Source organism: Cnephaeus nilssonii (assembly GCF_951640355.1).
Source record: "Cnephaeus nilssonii genome assembly, chromosome: 22".
NCBI classification, from domain to species: domain Eukaryota; kingdom Metazoa; phylum Chordata; class Mammalia; order Chiroptera; family Vespertilionidae; genus Cnephaeus; species Cnephaeus nilssonii.
Window position 1 is genome coordinate 10,384,854 of NC_137093.1, and position 19,656 is coordinate 10,404,509.

At 57.3% G+C, this 19,656-nt stretch overlaps 1 protein-coding gene across 4 annotated transcripts in view; it reads right to left on the reverse strand.

Moving 5' to 3' along the window:
* SH2B3 (SH2B adaptor protein 3) overlaps positions 1-19,656 on the reverse strand; it is a 50,477-nt gene that overhangs the window by 3,923 nt on the left and 26,898 nt on the right. For all 4 annotated transcript variants that reach the window (XM_079763319.1, XM_079763320.1, XM_079763318.1 and 1 more), the window contains 2 exons: positions 211-312; positions 39-130 (listed from right to left, as the gene is read on the reverse strand). In XM_079763319.1, the coding sequence (XP_079619445.1) occupies positions 39-130; positions 211-312 (194 nt within the window). The remainder of the gene's footprint in view (positions 1-38; positions 131-210; positions 313-19,656) is intronic.

A 19,656-nucleotide genomic window follows, 5' to 3' on the forward strand; every position in this document is an offset into this window, starting at 1 on the left:
TTGGTGTCAAAGCTGAGATGGGGAGTCTGGCACCTCACCCTTGGCCTGTGTACTTCCGGAGCTCAGCCATCCACGAATTCAGCTGCTGCTCGTCTCCCACCTCAAAGATGATGTCCGTCCGGTCCTTCACCTGCGGGGAGGAAGGGGCAGCTGTGTGGGGCCTTGAGCCGTGTGTGCGTGTTCCCCGCCGTGGGAAGCTCCGTCACTCACCTTCAGCACGAAGGTGTAGAGGTTGTCGGGCATCTCAAGGCGTGTGCATCGCCGGACCTCCTGGAGGCTGGAGCAGGCTGCTTGTAGCTTGGGCTTGGAACTCTAGGAAACCCAGGGGTTACTCAGGCTTGTCCCTGACGGCCCCTTGCCCACCCAGGCCTCTGTTTTTCTGCTGAGCAGGCACCCCACGTCTGGAGGAAGTTAGCGTTCTGGCTTGCAGGGGCCCACAGAGGGTCCTCTGTTAGCCTCTGAAGTACTGTCCCCACATCCTGAGCTCCCCAGAAACCTGTGTGGGCTGAGAGCCCACCCCCTCACCTGGACGTGCACCATTCCAGCACAGCACATGCCTGCCTGCTGCCATCTGCTTCTCCCCACTGGGGAGCAAAGAGCTTATGCAGCCCAAACCCTGAACAGCCCAGAGAGGGGGCGTCAGTGTCCCACCCCGCCACCTTTCTCCTGTGCTGCCTGGCTGCTAGGGCCCCAGGTCATTGTGATGCCTTTACCCCCCTCAACCCCCCTTCCGTCAGCTCCCCACGAGCATGGGTCTCCTGGGCTAGCAGCCACCCTGGGAAGAGGATGCTAGCACCCCATAGTCCAGAAGAAGCGCAAATCTTGGAGGTGAAGCCCTTTGCCCGAGGAAGGAAAGATCCGGCTTTGAACTCTAGAACCTCGAATTTCCCAAACCTCACTAATCTGTCCTGCCTGCAAGTCTCAGGACAAGGTGGGGTGGGTTTGGCAGAGGAGCTTAGCCACAGGCTTTTGGGGCTTCTGCCGATGTGCACGAAGGGGCAAAGCCTGGCACAGCTGGTCCCAGTTACAGCCAGCTGAACCCTCACAAAACAGTGGGCCCAGGGGTCTCCGTGACACCCACAGGGCACACAGTTCAGAGAAGGTGGGAAACGGTCCCCAAGCCCTTTGCCAGCAAGAGCCCTTTCTTCCAGGACCTGAGTGAGCCTGGCTGGAGCAGGAGGCTCTGGGGCACCCTACACTGCCCCCCATCGCCTCCATTTCCTCTTGTGATAAGCTTGAGGGTCATGAGATGCCGCTGGCCGCTTCCAGCGGAGACCAAAGGAGAGAAGATGGTGGACAGCCCGAGAGGAGTGGGGACTTGGGCAGAGGAAGCCAGGTGCACCTGGGGAACGGCACAGACCCTAACACTGCACAGGGCGGGGCGGGGGTGGAAACAAGAGGTGGGCTTTGGGGGATCCCACCTCTCCCTCTGCCCAGAGGCTGCCTTTTTTCCAGAGCTGATCCCCAAAGCCCTCCGCTTCACCATGCTGTAGGCACGCAGGAACGGGGCCCCTCTGACAAGGCTGGGACCCCGGCCGCTGCCTGCCTCAGTCCCCTCCCACACAGGGAGGCGAGCGGGCAGGCTGGCCAAACAGAGGCTCTTCCCAGTCCAGGCCCCTCCCAGCAGGTCTCCTTGGAGGTCCCAGTCCTGCCCTGGCTGCTGGACACAGCATCTGGGGGCAGTAACAGCAGCTCTAGGGACCACTCACGTTGTCTCACTAACATCACAAGTTGAGGGAAACAGAGCGTGGAGGGGTTGCACAGCTAGTAAACCCCAGCCCCAGTGTTATCACCTTTCCAGTTTCTCGTCCCCATCCTTTCCTTGTACCCCAATTCTTAGCCTGGGAGTCAGGTGTGGGGCCTGTGCACCCCTGGCAGCGTTCACAGCCTGCCCGTCTCGGAGCCTGTTTCCTGTCTACAGCAGGGTAAGGGACGGAGGGCTAGTTCCTTCCTTCTCCTGCTTCTGCAGTTGGTCCTGCCTACCCTCCCCCCCCCCCCCCCCCCCGGCTCCGGCCTCAGGATCCCTGAGAGGAAGTAGGCCAGGCCAAGAGGGGAACAGGCCTGGCCTCCCTTTCACTTCCACTCCAGGCCTGGCCCCGGTCCCAGCCCAGGGAGGGGAGAGATTAAGCAGCAAAGCCACTGGTTTCACTCTGAGTGTGGGGCCTCCGTGCCAGCTCCGCCCCGCAGCTGAGCAACTGCTGACCTGGCGGCGGCGGTGGGAAGAGGATCCCCCTCGCACCTGAGGGCCCTGGCCCTCGCCTTCCTGAGGCTGAGCATGACGGCTTCTTCCCGTCACCCCTGCAACCTGGCTAAGAACTGGGATCTGAAGCAGGGGGCTAACTGCGTGCTGCCTGAGCGTGGGGTGACGCCAGAGGCTCTGCCCAGATGGAAGGCGTGAGAGCATGAGGACAGGACAACCCCACCCGGGACTGGTCTAGACAGGACTCGGGAGCGCCAGGTGCCTTTCTGGTTGAGCGCTGTGAGGGCACAGAACTGTGATGGTGAGAAGCGAACCCAAACAGCACCACAGGGACATCAGGGGGCTTCAGGTCCCCTGCTCTCGTGCCCTCTAGTCCACCTGTCTTGCTAGTAAGCTGGGCCAGCAAGCGGCTGCTCTCTGGACCCACCTGAGTCGCAGCCGTGCTTAGGTGACCAAAACGGCAAAGACACGCCAGGTATTTGTGCTACAAGCAGTCGCCTCACCCCCACCTCCTGCAGCGTCCACTCCTGGGAGCCCGTCTTCTCAGTTCCCAGTATCCAAAAAGCTGGCTGCTTTCTCAGGGCCATTGTGACGCCAGTGGGAATAGCCCATTGTTTTTGTGCTCTGGCTGCTAGGAAGACCGAGGAAGACAAGACGAAAACCAGCTCTGCCACGACCCTGCACTTCACAGCTAACCTTACCTGGGCTTTACAGTCCCTCTAGGCTTGAAGGTTCAGTCCTGACCCTCTGCTTGTATACCCTGCACAGAGGGCTCAGCCCTCCTGCCTGTGTGCTTTCGTCTTTAACAGCCCCTCTCTTCGCAGGGTTAGTGTGGCGGCCGGCTGGGGCCTGAGGCCGGCCAGCTGGGTCCACTGCAGCGGCAGAGGACTAGGGTTCAGACCACCCTCAGCACGCAGCTCCTTTCCATCCTGCAGTGAAATTCACAGCGACTATTACCTACATGCCTAAGACAGTCTACATTAAAATAAAACGTATTTCGCTGTGACTGTGCTTGAGTTTGTTTTGAAAAGGTCAAGAACATGGAGGAGCCGGAGGGCTTTGGAAGGACAATCGGTTCAGTGGCCGTTAAAACTGGGCAGAAACTTCCATGTACTTCTACCTAAGACGGCGCAGGTTCTGGCTCTGGGTTTGTCTGGTACGTTTGGAGGGTGGCGGGGACCGCTGTGCCTCCACCCCAGGGGCCCTGCCTGGAAGGGAGGAAAGCGAGGGTGAAGCAGACCTTCCTCCTGCACCCGCCGCTGCTCCCCGAGTGCGGAGGCGACAGCCCTTCCAGCTTTCCAGGGACTGGGATGCCCCCTACTCTGCCCTGTCCTCACAACCACCTTGAGACCCTGGCAGAGAGACAAGTCCTCACTGAGCTCCAGGTGCCCCAGCAGGAACAAGATCCCCCCAGTCTGGGACTCGCAGAGCTTCCATTCCAGGAAGCCGGACACCCGAAAGGAAGGAGACAGGCAGGTGGGAGGCAGTGAAGGCCAACAAGGCGGCATCCAGAGCGGGGCTGAGTCTACCAGGCACTGGGATGGCTTTGGCAAAGGGCCTGAGGGGAAGCACGTGGGCCCAGAAGTCCCCATGGGTTTGGGTTAGTCTAAGGCGGAGCGGGGAAGGGGAGCTCATGCTGAACCCCTCGACAGGAGCAGGCCTGTGCCTGGCCCAAACCCAGCCCTGACTGCCGCCTCTGCCCGAAACAGCAGCAAAGGGCCTGGCACAGAGGGTCCACGATATGGGCAGGCTTGGACCCTCACAATGGCCTTGTCCCATCCACTGTGACCTTTAACCTTGAGTGAAATCCTAGAGGAGAGACCAGCCACCGTCTGGAATCCCCCAGGCCACACCAGCCCCTGGCAGTCTGTCTCTCCAAGGGCTTTGGGGCCCTCCCTCCTCTCCTTCAAATAGCAGTGGTGGGACAGGAAGCTGGAAATTGAGGAGCCCTTGAGCGGCCCTAGCTCCACCATTTACTAACTGCAGCCTCAGTTTACATGGCGACCATAGGCAGAGCCTGCTCACCTGCCAGGAGTAGGGGAGGAAGGTAGGTCTTGGATGGGGGATTGAAAACTTTCAGACACGGCAAATTCCAGATCCCAGTCATAGAAAGCTCGGTCCCGCCAGCCCAGCACCCAGAATGGATGCTGCCTGGATGGATGAGCAAACATGCAACATCATCGTGGAAAACGCTTACTCAGGTCTTGTTGGTATCAAGACCGCCTTTTAAAAATACCACACGAGCCCTAACCGGCTCAGTGGATAGAGCGTCGGCCTGCAGACTGAAGGGTCCCGGGTTCGATTCCGGTCAAGGGCATGTACCTTGGCTGCGGGCACATCCCCAGTAGAAGGTGTGCAGGAGGCAGCTGATCGACGTTTCTCTCTCATCGATGTTTCTAACTCTATTCCCCTCTCCCTTCCTCTCTGTAAAAAAATAAAAATAAAAATATATTTTTTAAAAAATAAAAAAAATGCCACATGAGAGAGAAAATACCCTGCCTTGTCCCACAAAGGATTTCAGTCGGGTTACAGGGACACTGGGGGAATCCCACTTGCCACAAGTTTGTCTCAGTTTCCTGGCAGCCGATGCAAAGAGGGATTTCCAAGAGCGGGCAGCCTCTTGTACAGCATTAAAGGCTCTGAGAAGAACTGGAGCAGAGAAACCATGTGTTCCCCAGGCTTGGGCCACCCCGTGTCCTGCTCAGAAACCTTGGAGCCTGCACAACTGCTGCCCAGCCATCTCCCCATCCTAGGGTTTGAGAATTCATTCTGGCCTTGAGTCGCAACTCGGCCTCATCCTCCATGGACAGACAAGCAGCTCACCTCTCCCAGCCCAAGTCCCCACTTTCGTAAAGAGGGGTAACAGTGCCACCACCCCTCCCATGAGCGCAGCAACAGGGCCTGTACGAAGGCGCTCACAGTGGGTACGGAAAGGTCCCGGGAGCGGCCCCAGGTGGGGATGAGCCTTAGGAACCCAGTCTGATAAGCTGTGGTCCGCTCCAGAGCCAAAGCCGCCCCAGGACACTGTCCACTGCCCCTGCCCCCAGAGGGCCTATCGACGCTCCGGAGTGAGAAGGTGGAGGGAAAGGCATTGGAGACCAAGGGAACACCAAGAACTAATGCCCAGAGGTCAAAAAGTACAGCCGAATCCACAAGATGGCAAGGGATCTGCTGTGGCTAGACACGACGCTGACAGCCTCACACCACCCTTTAGTGAGCACCTACTGTGTGCCTGGGCTGTCTACCAGTGGCTTCTGGACTGTTGAATCCACAGGCCAGCACTATTCAAAAATTTTCGCAGAAAAGAGCATATCAAGGGATAGAGGTGCTGGACCAAAGAAGTAGGAAGGTCCTTGTTCCAGAGCAAGACAATTCTTGATGCTAAGTCTGGGGACACTAGGTGAGAACCTTCACCACCTGCTCTGGGCCATCTGTCTGCCTGAAGATCAGTGGGGGCTCCCATGACCTCCCAGCAGCCCTTGAGGCGGGTGTTTCATCCCCACTTCACAAGTTCGAGACAAGGCTGAGGAAACCTCAGCAGAGAGAGCATCACAACCAGCTGGCCTGGAGCCTCTGCAACCGAGCCCGTCGTTACCACGGAAACCCACAGGCACCAGGGAGCCCAGGAGACCTGAAGGAGGGAGAGCACAGAGAAGGCTGAATGGTGGTGCTCACAGGACCTCCCCCCAATAGGGGGAGGAGTCAGAAAACGGTATCCTGAACCCCCTGAGGTGGGCAGCATCAAAACAGCTGCACCCCTGGAAAGCTACACCCAGAAATATCCAGATCCAGTTGCTTCCTACCCCACCCTCCTTCCCCCTCTGCTCAAAACTCACTTGTGGGCCCCACTGAGCTAAGAGGAAGCCCAAGTCCTCGCCGTGGCCCACAGACCCTGCACAGTCTGGTCCTTATCAGCACCTTGACCTCAACTACTCCCTCTCATTCTGCTCTAGCCACACGGGCCTCCACTGTTCAATGTACCAAGCACACACCACCCCAGGGCCTTTGCACCTGCTGCTCCGCTGACGGCAAGGCAGCGCCACCACATCTGCACAAATCTGGCTCTTCTCAGATGCAGGTCTTCACTGAAGTGTCACCTCAGGAAGGCCGTCACTGACCACAGTGTCTGAATAACAGTCACCAGCCCATAACCCTGTAGTTCCTTCACTGCATGTATCGACCTGTGAAACAGGCTCCATGGGGACTTCGTCTTGTTCGTGTGGCATCCCCAGCTCTGAGCACAGTACCTGCTGGTCTGTACGTGCTCAGTTTTACCCCACGACAAATACTCATCACAGGCCTTTTGGTGCCAAGTGTCATGGGTGCTGGGGATCAGTGGGGCACAGTACGGCCCCCCTGCAGACACCTCACCCAGTGAGGGCTAAGGAGGAGTGATAGGGACACTTCAGGGAGGGTGGATCAGGGCAAGGATGGGGGACATGGCTGGGCCCCCCAGGGCTCCGGCTGGCCGGGGGAGAAGGACAGCCCACACCAGCATGGTTACCCATGTTACAGATGGAGCAATGGAGGCCCTGAGAGACAGAATCATTTGTCCTGGCCACAGAGGACCAGAGGATGGGGCTGAGGAGAGCCGGGGCTCAGACCCTCGTCTGCCCAGGCCAGGTCTTGGCGGAGAAAACCTCCCTCCTCCAGGGAGCCTTCTCGGGTGCATCGTGTGAGTGTGATCCTGTGCCTCTCCCTCTGCTCGGGCTTATCAGGCCCGGCCATAATTTCCTGAGGAGGCCGCTGCCCGCCCCCGCCCCCGCCCCGTCTGCCTGGGAGTTCCTCTGGGGGTGGGGACAGGACGGCAGCCTGTTCCAGCAGGGGCCCAGCACCGGACGGGGGCCAGAAAAGAGCCTATCGGGCTGGTGTCCAGAGGAGGTCCTCAGAGCGGGTTTGTCAGGTGGATGGGGAGTAGCTGGGTGGCTGCTGGGCCTCAGCCCTCGGGTGCTGGGGAGCAGAGGCAGACGTGGGTGTGGTGATATCTCACCCCTTGTTCTCAGGCGCCTTGGGGGCAAACTGAAGGGAGGGAGCCAGACTGAACGAATGTTGGAACCACAGGCCACAGGTCACTTCCTACCCTGCTCCAACGAGGGCCGCCAGCCCCCTCCTTCAGTGCCGCCTCGGCCAGGTTTCCTGTGTGACCCCTGAGCAAATCACTTCCCTTCTCTGTGCTGCTGTTTCCTGCCGGTGAAACGGAGGGGACAGAATGCAACCTCCCGGTGAGCGGCACTGCCTGCGGGTCTGTTTCGGGCACTCGCAGGCGCCCGGGCTCCCCCGTCCCTCCGGGCCACGTCTCCCCGGGGCCCCTGTCTCCACTGAGGGACAGGAGAGGGACGAGAGAAGCTTCCAGAAAAGCAGGTCAGCTTCTCCCCTTTCTCAGCAAATGAGAGCCCCCGCAAGTACCAGAAACATACCTCCCCAGAGCCAAGGAGAAGGGGTACAGATCCCCAAATATAACCACCGTGCAGAGACAGGGCGCCATCATCTCACCTCCCTCCCCTGGGCAGGTAGTACCCCAAGTCACACCCTGAGGGACCGAGTGTTGGACCCCCTGGGGCCCCAAAGAGGCTGCGTGGTGGTCATCTGCCAGGGACGCTGGGGCAGTGGGGGGGGGGGGGGGGGCTCATCTAAAGCCCCGCCTACAGGGAGTCTCCCCTCAGGCCCAGACAGACTCACAGTCACAAAGCCCCTTCTCAGACATGGAGACCCCCACACAGAATCAGTGACGGGGACACAAAGCCCTCTCAGATGCTGCAGCAACCTCCCCCACAGAGACACACACAGACAGAGAGACAGCCCCCAACACCACACACCAGGCTGGGGTCCCACCGCCTTGCCCCCTCCTGAGATGCGTGCGGTGGCACCCGAGCGGATGCGCCAGCTGTGGGGACCAGCCGGACTTCCGGTCCGGGCCTGCCCACAGGGGCCACACCCAAGGTGGGGGTGACTAGCTTAAGAGGGACCGTGACTGAGCTGGGGAACCGAGGAACTGATCCCCCAACGACCGTCGCCGGCTCATCTCATCCCCCTCAGGGAGGCAGAAGTCCAGGCCGAATCCTGGCAACAGGGGTTGGCGTCCTAGGACAGGACAGGGCCGGCAGGGCTGGAGGGAGCCGGTCCCCGCCCTTCCGAGCCCGGCCGCTTGGCCACACCTCTGCCTTCCTCCCCACACCTGTGCTCCCGCTGTGCCCTCCACATAGGCACCATTCCTGCCAGACCTGTGGCTCTCAGGTGTCGTTAGGACCTGGAGCGGAGCGGCCGTGAAGAGCGGGCTGTCCCGGGTGCTCAGCAAGCAGCCTCGATGGTCCGTGCTGCCCGCCGGGCCTGGCCGGCCACAGGGCCACACACCCAACAAACAGGCCCTAGACGACTGGGAGTCCAGAGCCGGGTCAGGGGCACAGCCAGACCCCACCCCACTGCCCGCTGCCAACCAGCTGTCACAGCCCACACCCTGAGTGGCCACATCCTGCTCCCATCATCCCTGCCCGGAGTCCTCCCCAGCCCCGTCCCCATGTGGCCAGAGCCCCAGAGCCAGTGCGCTGTCCCCCGTCCACACCCTCACCCAGGCCACGCCTTCCTCTCCTGCTGCCACTGTGCCGCCTCAGCCGCAGGGACACTGCAGCCACGAGGGCTGGGCTGAGGGCCGCCCTTCAGACAGAGGGGAAGTCTGACTCCGAGGGGTCATGCCACGTGCCCAGGCCCCTGAGCAGGGAGGGGGACACCCAGCATCAGACCTGCTCTCCCTGGGCTCTGTGGGTCCCACACCCAGGAAAGCAGATGGCCCTCAGGAGTCTGTGGGGATCGCGGTGGGTGTCATAGGGCCAGGGATCCCAGAGCTGGGAGGTGGGACCTGAACGGGTACCCACCTCCTAGCCCTGCTACAGAGCCAGACCAGACTGCAGCCTGGCTGGGCCCCAGGCTGCTCCTCGCCTGCTGAGGATGGAAAACGTTGTGGTTAAAAAACAACAAATAACCCCTGTCACTGGCCTCGGTGGTGGTGGTGGGGTGCTGGAGGGGAGTGGGGCTCGTCACCACCAAGATCCCCTAAAGCCCTGGATGGTGGCCAACGCCTGCCTTCGAAGAATGATGATTCAGAAGAAGAGGTGACAGTGAGGGCCTCGGGCCTGAGGGGCTGCGGACGGACGCCAGAGCCTCGGGCTGAGCTGACAAGCGAGGAGGGCGAGAGCCAGGGGCCCAGAAGCTGACCAGGTCAGCGCTGCAGCCACCACACCGACATGGCCCCTTGCCACGGTCAGCCCGGCATGGCCTGCCTTCACTGAGCACTTCCCCTGTGACAGGTCGTGACACACAGCCTCTCACTGACATAAAAAAAAAACTAAAAAAAACACAGGAAATCACACTGGCCCCAAAGAATAAAAACCAGCTGGATTAAATAATTGAAAGTGAAAAATAAAACCTAAGTAATTATCAGATCCCAGGCCTTTCTAAGCAGAAAAAGCAAAGAAGGAAACCACATAGGAAAAGATCACAGTATTTAACTGTCCAGGCTTCAGAGCCTCCATAAGCCAAGAAACTCAGCATCAAAACTGGAAAGTCAGACGGCAAACTAGGGAGATCGGCTACATGGCAGAGCTAATGTCAGGGAAGAACTCTTGCCAATCAACAAGGCAGCAGAGTGAATGGTCTACAAACCACACAAAAATGCATACAACCAAGAAACAAGAAAAAAAGTCAAAATCCGTAGGGACAGCAAGTGGATTAGTGGTTGCCAGGGGCTGGGGGTGGGACAGGAAGTGGGAAAAACCCATGAGCTGCACTTTGCCATGGTAGGTTTTATGTCATGTGAGTTACACCTCATATCTCATCCCACTCGTAATCACAAAGGACAAGATAACCACTTTTCACCTGGAAGTTGGCAAAGGTTTTCACCAGGACACCCAGCGCTGGCCCCGCCGGCGATGAGAAGACGCGCGGGTATAAGCGTTCTGGAAAGCTGTGTGAAGAGCTGTGGCGAGCACCGGAGATGGCAGCAAGCACGTGGAGAGCTGCTCCACATCGTGAGCCACCAGCGCGACAGCAGCGGGGACGGCGGGAAGGAAAAGACGGTGAGAAGGTGGAGCCCTGGAGCCCTCACTCAATGCGGGCGGGAGGACTAAACGGTTCGGCGCTTTGAAAACCAGTTTGGTTCCTTCTTCAGAGTTCGCATTCAACCCAGCAACTCCACTCGAGATACACACCCCAGAGAAACAGAGCACGTGTCCACACAGAAACTTCCACAGGCCTCGTCTCACTGCGCAGCACAGATGTTGCCTTTTCTTACGCACCGAAAACAAGGAGACGCTCCTCCAGCAAAAGCCTGTGGCAGCAGGTGAGTGGATTAAAAACTGTGGAACACCTACACACTGGAACATACGCTGCTGTAAAAAGAGGGAACTCCTACCATTTGCAACGGCATGGATGGTCCTGGAGAGCATTATGCTAAGCGAAATAAGTCAGTCAGAGAAAGATAACATGATCTCACTCATTTGTGGACTCTAATGAACAACATAAACTGATGAACAAAAACAGATCCAGAGACAGAGAAGCATCGATCAGACGGTCAAACCTCAGAGGGAAGGTAGGGGAGGGTGGGGGTAAGGGGGAGAGACCAACCAAAGGACTTGTATGCATGCATATAAGCCTAACCAATGGACACAGACACCAGGGGGGTGAGGGCATGGGGGGGGGAGAGCACGGAGGGATAAGGACACATATGTAATACCTTAATCAATAAAGGGAGAAAAAAAGCCCCCCAAAAATATTCAAGGTTAAAAAAAAAGCGCGTGGTACCCCAAGCCCTGCCTGCGCACCATGTCCATGGCAGCCAAGTGTCCGCCTAACACCTGTCAGGACAAACGGATAAATGGAATGTGAGCCTTGAGAACGTTCCAGAGAAAGCCGTCACGGAAGATCACTTACTGTCTGATTCCCTTCATGTGGAAAGAACAGACTCGGCAAATCGAGAGACAGAAAGGTTAGTGGGTGCCTGGGGCTGGGGGTGACGGCTAACGGGTAGGGTACATGGTTCTTTCTGAGATGATGAAAATGTTCTAAAATTAGACCACAGTGGTAGTTGCACAACTCTGCAGAGACTAAAAACCGCTGCGCACTCTAAACCAGTGAAGTCTGCGGCACGTAACTAGTATCTCAGCGAAGCCTAGAGAGCGAGCGAGCGAGGATGCGAGCAACAGAGGCCTCCTGAGGCCTCCGACCAGCACCTCCCCTTCTGGGCACTCAGCCCACGGAAACCATCAGAGATGGACCCACGATTTAAGTACAAGATGTTCATCACGGGTGATGTATTTGGTCAAAAAAGTTAGAAATGATTGAAATAGGAGTCCAGATAATAACAGATAAGTATACCATGGCCTAACTGTATAAAATGAAATACTCTGCAACCAGCATTTTAAAAAAGACATTCTTTTAAAACATTTGCGAAAACAGAAAAATTATCAGAACACGTGAGAAAAAGCAGGCAGATAAATGTCAGCCCCCCAGGCCTGGGGTTTGCCCAGAAGTTCCGCCAGCATTCCCAGCCCCCACAGGCCTGGCAGAGGCTGAGGCACTGCAGCAGGGGGGGGGGGGGGGCAGGTGAAGGAAACAGGAGGAAGGAAGACGAAGACGCCCCCCAATGGAGACGCTGCTTCTCCGGGCAGCAGGGCTGTGGGCGGCGTTTCAGTGACTTTTCTGTAATTTCCTCCGTGAGCTTTATTAATTGAAAAAACCAAACCAAACATATTAGGAACTCAAACTTGGAGGCCTGGGCAAGTTAGATTCCAAGATTACATGGAGATCGGAGATGAGACAAAGCAGGGCCCCTAGTTCCAGAAGGTTCCCCTCTTTGCCGCTGCTAGGACCGCCCCCCCCCCCCCCCCCCTCGTCGCAGGCAGATTCAGGTTCAGCCTGTGATGGGAGGATCCAGGCACCAGCCACAGTGAGGGGACCCAGAGTCCCCCGTGTACACCGTCACCACTGGTTCCGGAGGCTGAGGTCCACGCAGGGGCCTCCTCCATGGCTCTTAGGAAAAAGGGATGTGGGGCCCCAAAAAGGAAGCTGAGGCGGCCCCTCCTGCCCTGGGGGAGGGAGCCCCCCCCCCCCCCACCGGTGAGGGCTGGCCGCTCAGAAGGCAGAGATCTCTTCTTTTGCGTTTTGGTTTCCTTTCCATTCACAAAGAGGTGGGTGGGGGATTTCCAGTGGCGCCCGCCCAGCGGGTGCCCAGGCCAGGCTACTGTGAGGCCAGCCAGGTGGCTGCCCAGCCCGGGAGGGTGGCCAGGACCCAGCTCTGGTCTGGATGCTTCCTAAATAGGGTGGGGACACAGGCCTCCCTGAGCCTGTTCTGGACTCCATCACCCAGCAACACCAGCAATGACATCCCACTTTCCAGATTGGGAAACTGAGGCTCAGAGAGGCCAAGGTGTCAACCAAACCTCTCCCTGGCCGCCAGGTCACAGCCCAGACTCCACACTGATGGTCTCGTCCCACACCCCGTCCCCAAACACACACACACAGAAGATCAGCCTCCAGGAAGCTGGCGGCAGCAGGCCCATGAGCCAGAGGGCCGTGCGCGGCCCCAGAAGCGCCGGGGTGATGGTGCGTGTTGCCCCTGCCCTCCCCTGTGGAACCGGCCCTTTCTAGTCTGTGGATTCACAGAATTTGAGCTGAAAGGAAGCTGCCGATACCATCTGTCCGCGGTTTCAGCGTGGTCAGGGGTTTCTTCTAAGCAGCAAAGCAGTTTTCTTACACGGAACCCCAATAAGGGGCAGGTGGGGTGGCTGTGTACACGGTTGGGGGGCCCCCGGGAGTCCTGCCCAGCAGCATCCCTTCCTCCCTCCCCCCAAGGAGGCCCAGATTAAGCCCCTTGGTCCGTATTTCACAACTTAGAGGGGGGCAGTGGCCCACGTGGGTCCAGAGCAGCCAGGGCAGAGCAAGGACGGGCCCTCATGGTCACCCTGGGGCCTTCTGCCCCGGGGCCTCCCAGGAGAGGGGGGCTAGGGACCACTGGCTCTAGGGCTCCTGTCTCCCCACTGGCGTCTCCCCCCTCCCCCCCCCCCGGTCTCTCTGGCACACAGGAGCCAGGACACTGCAGCTGGCACGTGGGTGGTCTCTCCGCCGCTTCGGGGCCTAAACACCCCCCCTGGCCTTGCTGGGCTCTGCCGCCCTGTGCTGTGTGGCCTCGGACGAGTGTCTACTTCTCTGTGCCCCAGCTTCCGATCCGTGAGATCCCGTCTCACAGGGCGTGGGGCGATCCCGTGGGCTGTGTCTAATGTGGTGCCTGTCGCGTCAAAAATAACAAGGACCGCAGCTGAGCGTGGCTGCGCCACGGTGCGCTGGGCACGGCACCCACGTGAGGACGCAGCCGGCGGCGATCCTCGGTGTGATGGGGGCGCGGAGAGTGAGGGCGCAGCCTCCCCACCCGGCAGAGCAGGAGCCGGGCCTGTGGGAGCCCAGGCAGCTGCCCCTCCCGCGGCGGCGGCTTCCTGCCCGCCCCCCTTCCTCTTCGCACTCCTGCCTCGAGGAAACCGCCAGGCCTCCGGGCGGACGTCCCTTTCTTTCTGCTTCCTCTTTCCCACACTCGGGGACTGGGCTCCCGGCCGGGCCCCGGGTCCACCCCTCGGCGACCTCTGCCTCGATTTCCTCACCTGTGAAGGAGGTGCGGTGGCAGTGCCAGCCTGAAGGCTCACAGGAGCACGAGACGAAGACTCAGTCGGCCCTCACCCAGCGGGGTGCGGGGTGCGGGGTGCTGGGAGTGGCAGCCCATTCACCACCCAGGCACCTACGGCCCCCATGGCCCCCCCCAGACTGCCTGCTCCTGGGCAGACCACAAGGGGCAGGGAGCTGAGGGGGTCCAGGGTCCCTCCTGTACAAGCCCAGTCCCCCAGGCTATCTCCCTGGCTGAACCTTGTGTTCTGTGAAGGTAGGGCCAGGAGCCCCAGGCTGTTCCTCACTCTCCCAGTCAGCACTTAGTGTGTCTGCAGCCTCCCCCACACGACCACAACCCGAAGGCAGGCACGGTGGCATTCCCACTTTACAGAGGCAAACGGGAGCCAGCAAGGTCAGGCCACTTGTCCAAAGGCACCCAGCTCAGGAAGGGCAGAGCGGGAAGGGCTCTGGCCTCATTGCCTGGCCACGCCTGCCCACTCCCAGGACCAGCCAATCCCAACCGGACCACTTCCTTGGGGAGGGCTCAGGGCTGTGAGCTGAGTCCCCTGAGGTGCCCCCAGCTCCTTCCTCTACTTCTCGGGGCTGGGCAGCGAAGACCGAGGGCAGGATGCACTGGGTGAGGAGGGCACTGGCCACCCTCTGGGCCTCGTGTCCTCACATGTAAAACAGCGGCTCTGGACCAGATGGCACCGGGACCTTTCTTGGTCAGAACACAAAACAGATGCCCGTTCCTGATGGGGCCCCTGGGTAGCCACCACCGCCAACAGTGACTCCTCTGAGACACGCTGGGCGCCAGGTACAGCCCAACTGCCTGGGTTCCAATCCCATCTGGAGAGCTGAGTGACCCTGGACAAGTCACCTACCCTCTCTGGGCACCAGCTGCCCCCTCTGTGGAGCAGGGTCATCGCAGAGGCGCCCTCCCGGGGCTGCGGTGAGGGTAAATGGCGCAGGGTCAGTAAGGCGCCTGGTATGTAACAAGGGCCAAGTCATTGTTGGCTGGAGGTGTTTTCAACAGGAGCTAGAACTCCAGCATCAGGCCCTGTCCCGGTGAGAGAAACAGGCTCAGCCCCAGACCCAGCAGGGCTGGCAAGGCGTTGAGATCAACTGAGCCAACCTAGAGGCCTGGGCATATGGGGAAACTGAGGCCCCAAAGGCCATGGCCAGCCGGTTATGCTCCATTTGAAAATGGACCCCCAGGTCCCGGGGAGTCTCTGCCCAAGGCCAGCCCCCCTTGGCCGGTGGCTGCTTCTATCTTCTCTTCCCTGGCACCCCCCCCCCCCCCGCCTCCCTCTGCTGAGCGTGGGCAGAGGCCGGGCTCAGATCCACTCGCAGTGATGCTGGCCTCGCACGGCCAGACCCACCGATTCTGTAAGGGAAACCAAGAATCTGGGTTCTGATGTGATCTCTCTATTTTGTGTTCCTAAATATTGGCGACCAATCCAGCTTTCGTATTTTTCTTTCAGCTGCTCAGTGGGGGGCGCATCCCAGGCCTGGCCAGGGGCTGGCGCTCTGCACCCTCTGACTTAGGGGCTGGTTCAATAGTGTGGAGGGGGCTTGGTCGTGGGGAGCCCCTGGGACCAGGGGGATCAGAGGGGAGGAAGGTGCCACAGGAAGAGTGGACATGGTGACCGGAGGGTCTTCTGGGGCAGAATCATGCCATAGTCTCCATGGCCAGCCTGACGCCAGAGACCCGGGCGGCCCCAGGAGGCGTCTCAGCTCCTCTGGGCCAACATCCTCCAAGGGTTCACTGCTCTTAGTGTAAAACCGAAAATCCCCACCATGCCCCACAAAATCCCGCCCCATCACTTTCCAACCTCATCCCTCCTGCTCTCTCCACTCCAGCCCTTGGCTGCCTGGTTTCCTGGCCCATGACCAACCCCAGGGCCTTTGCACTTGCCCTTTCCTCAGCCTGGGACTCTTACCCAGATCTGTCAGACCGGCATTTGTTTCATCTCAAAGGTCACCTCCTGCCAGGGGCCTTCCATGACCACCTCCTAGTGGAAGGGATCCCTGGGCTCCCCGAGGGCCGGTGCCCGGTGGAGGGAGGGCTGCCCCACCTCCCATCCATCTGCAGGGCCGCACTGAAGCCAGAGAACACAGGGACTTCTCTCGCCCTCTTTGCACCTAGGGAAATAGCCACAGATGTCTCCTCCAACTTCCTGCAGGCTGTGGCCTCCCCTTACACAGCCAGTAACAGGAGCTCCCTCCCACCCAGCCCTCAGAATGGCCCTACTTAACAGAGGAGTAAACTGAGGCTCTGAGTGGGGAAGTGACAAGGCCCAGGGTCACACAGCTGGTCAGAGGTGGAGCTGGGACCCAACTCCCATGAGCCGTCAGAAGCCTTCTGGGCCTTATCTGCAGGGGCGGGGGAGGGGGGCAGGGGGGGGGCAGGGAAGACAGGAGGGGGGCACCAGGACTGCTCCCTTTGTGCCTGGGGCAGCCTGGGACCTAGCTACTCTCCCCGGGGTCCAGCTTCTCTACCACCACTGCTGAGCCCTGAGGACTCAGACTGGGGCCCCACCTCAGGGCTCCCCAAAACAGGAGCCTTGACAGGGACCCAAACCAGCACTGGAGATAAATCTGTGTTCTCAGCCCCAGAGTCAACACCATGACAACCATAACAACAACACGAAGGGCGGGTAACACTGAGTTTCCCTGTGCCAGGCGCTCAGCAGACGCGCTTCCCAGTTAAACACATGAGCCCCACGATGCGGGAACGATGAATAGGCCCCTTGTACAGAGGAGGAAACTGAGGCTCGGGAAGGTGACGTCACTTGCCTAAGGCCTCCAAGCTGGGAAAGAGCTGATTCATTTTCCCACCCCGGGCCCTTTGGACTCCTGACACCTGGTTTTCCACAAGGTTTATTTTAAGCGGCAGTTTTTTAAAGTGAAGTTTTCTAGGGAAGCCCGCGCTATCGTGCAGATAAGATGTGTTTGGCCATTATTTGCCCTTGGTGGTGTCACAGCCTCGAGACTTTAAAAGTGATGAGAAAACAGGTTTTTTTATCTGCACTTGTGTTTTTCGACAGCTTCAGGCTGTTTGGAATAAAATGCTTACTCCTCATGGTTGCCTCTGCCCTCACACACTCCCCCGTGCCCAACTTCTCTGCTCCCCCAAACTGGCCTTGTCTGTTTTTCTTTCTTCAAAACATATGAAACTTTCCCATGTCAGGGCTTTGCCCATGCTGTTCTCTCTGCTGGAACACCCAGAGGTTCTTAACTCAGGATTACTGTCTCAGTCCAAAGTCACCTTCTCAAGACTCACTGTGAAACTTTGCTGTTTAGACTGTGGTGCTGGCATGAGGACAGACACGCTGGCGGATGGAAAAGAAGAGTCCACAGAGGGACACTGGGCTTGGGATGAAAGCAGCACTTCAGCAAACAGCGCTGGACCGGACAGAGTTGTACCCCCACCTCACATCTAACACTGAGCTAATTTGGGATGGATCGTGGTACAAAATGGGGAGGCCCACACCATAAGCTTCTAGAAGACAAGACAAGAAAGAGCTTCATGACCTGAGTAGGCAAAGGTTTCTTAAAGAGGACACAAAGTCGTAGCTGGTTTGGCTCCGTGGATAGAGCATCGGCCTGTGGACTGAAGGGTCCCAGGTTCGATTCTGGTCAAGGGCACATGCCCAGGTTGCGGGCTCAATCCCCTTAGGGGGTGTGCAGGAGGCAGCCAATCAATAATTCCCTCTTGTTATTGATGTTTCTTTCTCTCTCTCTCTCTTTCTCCCCTCCTCCCCCTTCCTCTCTGAAGTCAATAAAAATATTTTTTTAAAATAAAATATAAATAGGACATAAAAATCATTAACCATAAAGGAAAGAAATTGATAAACTGCACTACATTAAAATTAAGAACTTATATTCATGAGACAGTTTCATTAAAGGAGTAAAAGGCAATCACTCATACAACTTAACAAAAGGAAGATAAACAACCCAATCAGCCCTAACTGGTTTGGCTCAGTGGATAGAGCATCGTCCTGCAGACTAAAAGGTCCCAGGTTCGATTCCGGTCAAGGGCATGTGCCTTGGTTGCGGGCACATCCCCAGTAGGGGGTATGCAGGAGGCAGCTGATCAATCTTTCTCTCTCATCGATGTTTCTAACTCTCTATCCCTCTCCCTTCCTCTCTGTAAAAAAAAAAAAAAAAAAAAAAATCAATAAAATATATATTTAAAAAAAAACCAACCCAATCAAAAAATGGGCAGTGGACCTAAATAGATACTTTTCGAAAGAAGACATAAGGAAGGCCAAGAGACATATGAAAACATGCTCAAAGTCACTAATCATCCAAAAGATGCAAATCAAAACAACGAGATACCATCTCACACCTGTCAGAATGGCTATCATCAACAAATCAACAAACGACAAGTGCTGGTGAGGATGCGGAGAAAAAGGAACTCTCGTGCACTGCTGGTGGGAATGCAGACTGGTGCAGCCACTGTGGAGAACGGTATGGAATTTCCTCAAAAACCTAAAAATGGAACTCCCATTTGACCCAGTAATCACACTTCTAGGAATATGTCCCAAGAAACTAGAAACACCAATCAGAAAGGATATATGCACCCTTATGTTCATAGCGGCACGATTCACCATAGCTAAGATTTGGAAACAGCCTAGGTGCCCGTCAGCAGATGAGTGGATTAGAAAACTGTGGTACATCTACACAATGGAATACTACGCTGCTGTAAAAAAGAAAGAACTCTTACCATTTGCAACAGCATGGATGGAACTGGAGAGCATTATGCTGAGCGAAAAAAGCCAGAGAAAGGTAAATATCACATGACCTTATTCATTTGTGGAATGTAATGAACAATAAAAACTGATGAACAAAAACAGATCCAGAGACAGAGAAGCATCGATCAGACGGTCAAACCTCAGAGGGAAGGCAGGGGAGGGTGGGGTAAGGGAGAAAGATCAACCAAAGGACTTGTATGCCTGCATATAAGCCTAACCACTGGACACAGAGACCCGGGGGGTGAGGGCCTGAGGGGGGCGGGGGGCAATGGGAGAATAAGGACATGTATGTAATTCCTTAACCAATAAAGAGAGAAAGAAAAAAAAGGCAACCAAGCCACACAGGAGAGATGATATTTACAATACAAAGGAAGTGTATCCAGAAGATATAAAAACTCTTACAAATCAATGAGAGACAACTCAATCCAAACGTGCCTCACGAGTCCAATCCAATGTCCGCTGGCCATGAAAAGGTGCCTAACCTCCGAGTCATCAGGCAAAGGCAAAGGAAGGCCGCAGTGAGACCCGGTGCACACCCACTGGAAGGGCTGAGATGAAACTCACAGTTTAGAATTTTCTTACCAAGTTAAACCCGCACTTACCGTGTGACCTGGCAAGCCCCCTCTAGGACTCTACCGGAGAAATGGAAATATTTGTTCACACAAAGAGCTACCTGAGCTTTTATAACAGCATTATACGTTAAAGTCCCAAAGTGGAAACAACCCAAATATCCATCAATGGGCGAATGGGTAACTAACTGGGGTGCGCACGCAACGAAATGCCACTCCGCGGTGAAAAGAAACAACCCGTGGAGAACAGGGACAATCTCTAAAACATGATGCTGAGCAAAAGCAGCCAGACATGAAAGGCAGCGTGCCGTGTGACTCCACTCACAGGAAGTTCAAGAACAGAGAAATGTAGTCCGTGGGGCAGGAGTCCGTGTGGGTTACTGACTGAGGGAGACACACTCACACACTAAGAGTTTAAGGTGCACATCCCACACTTGGGATTCTTTGTCCACACCCCGTCCCAACCACCAAATTAGGGCCCCTC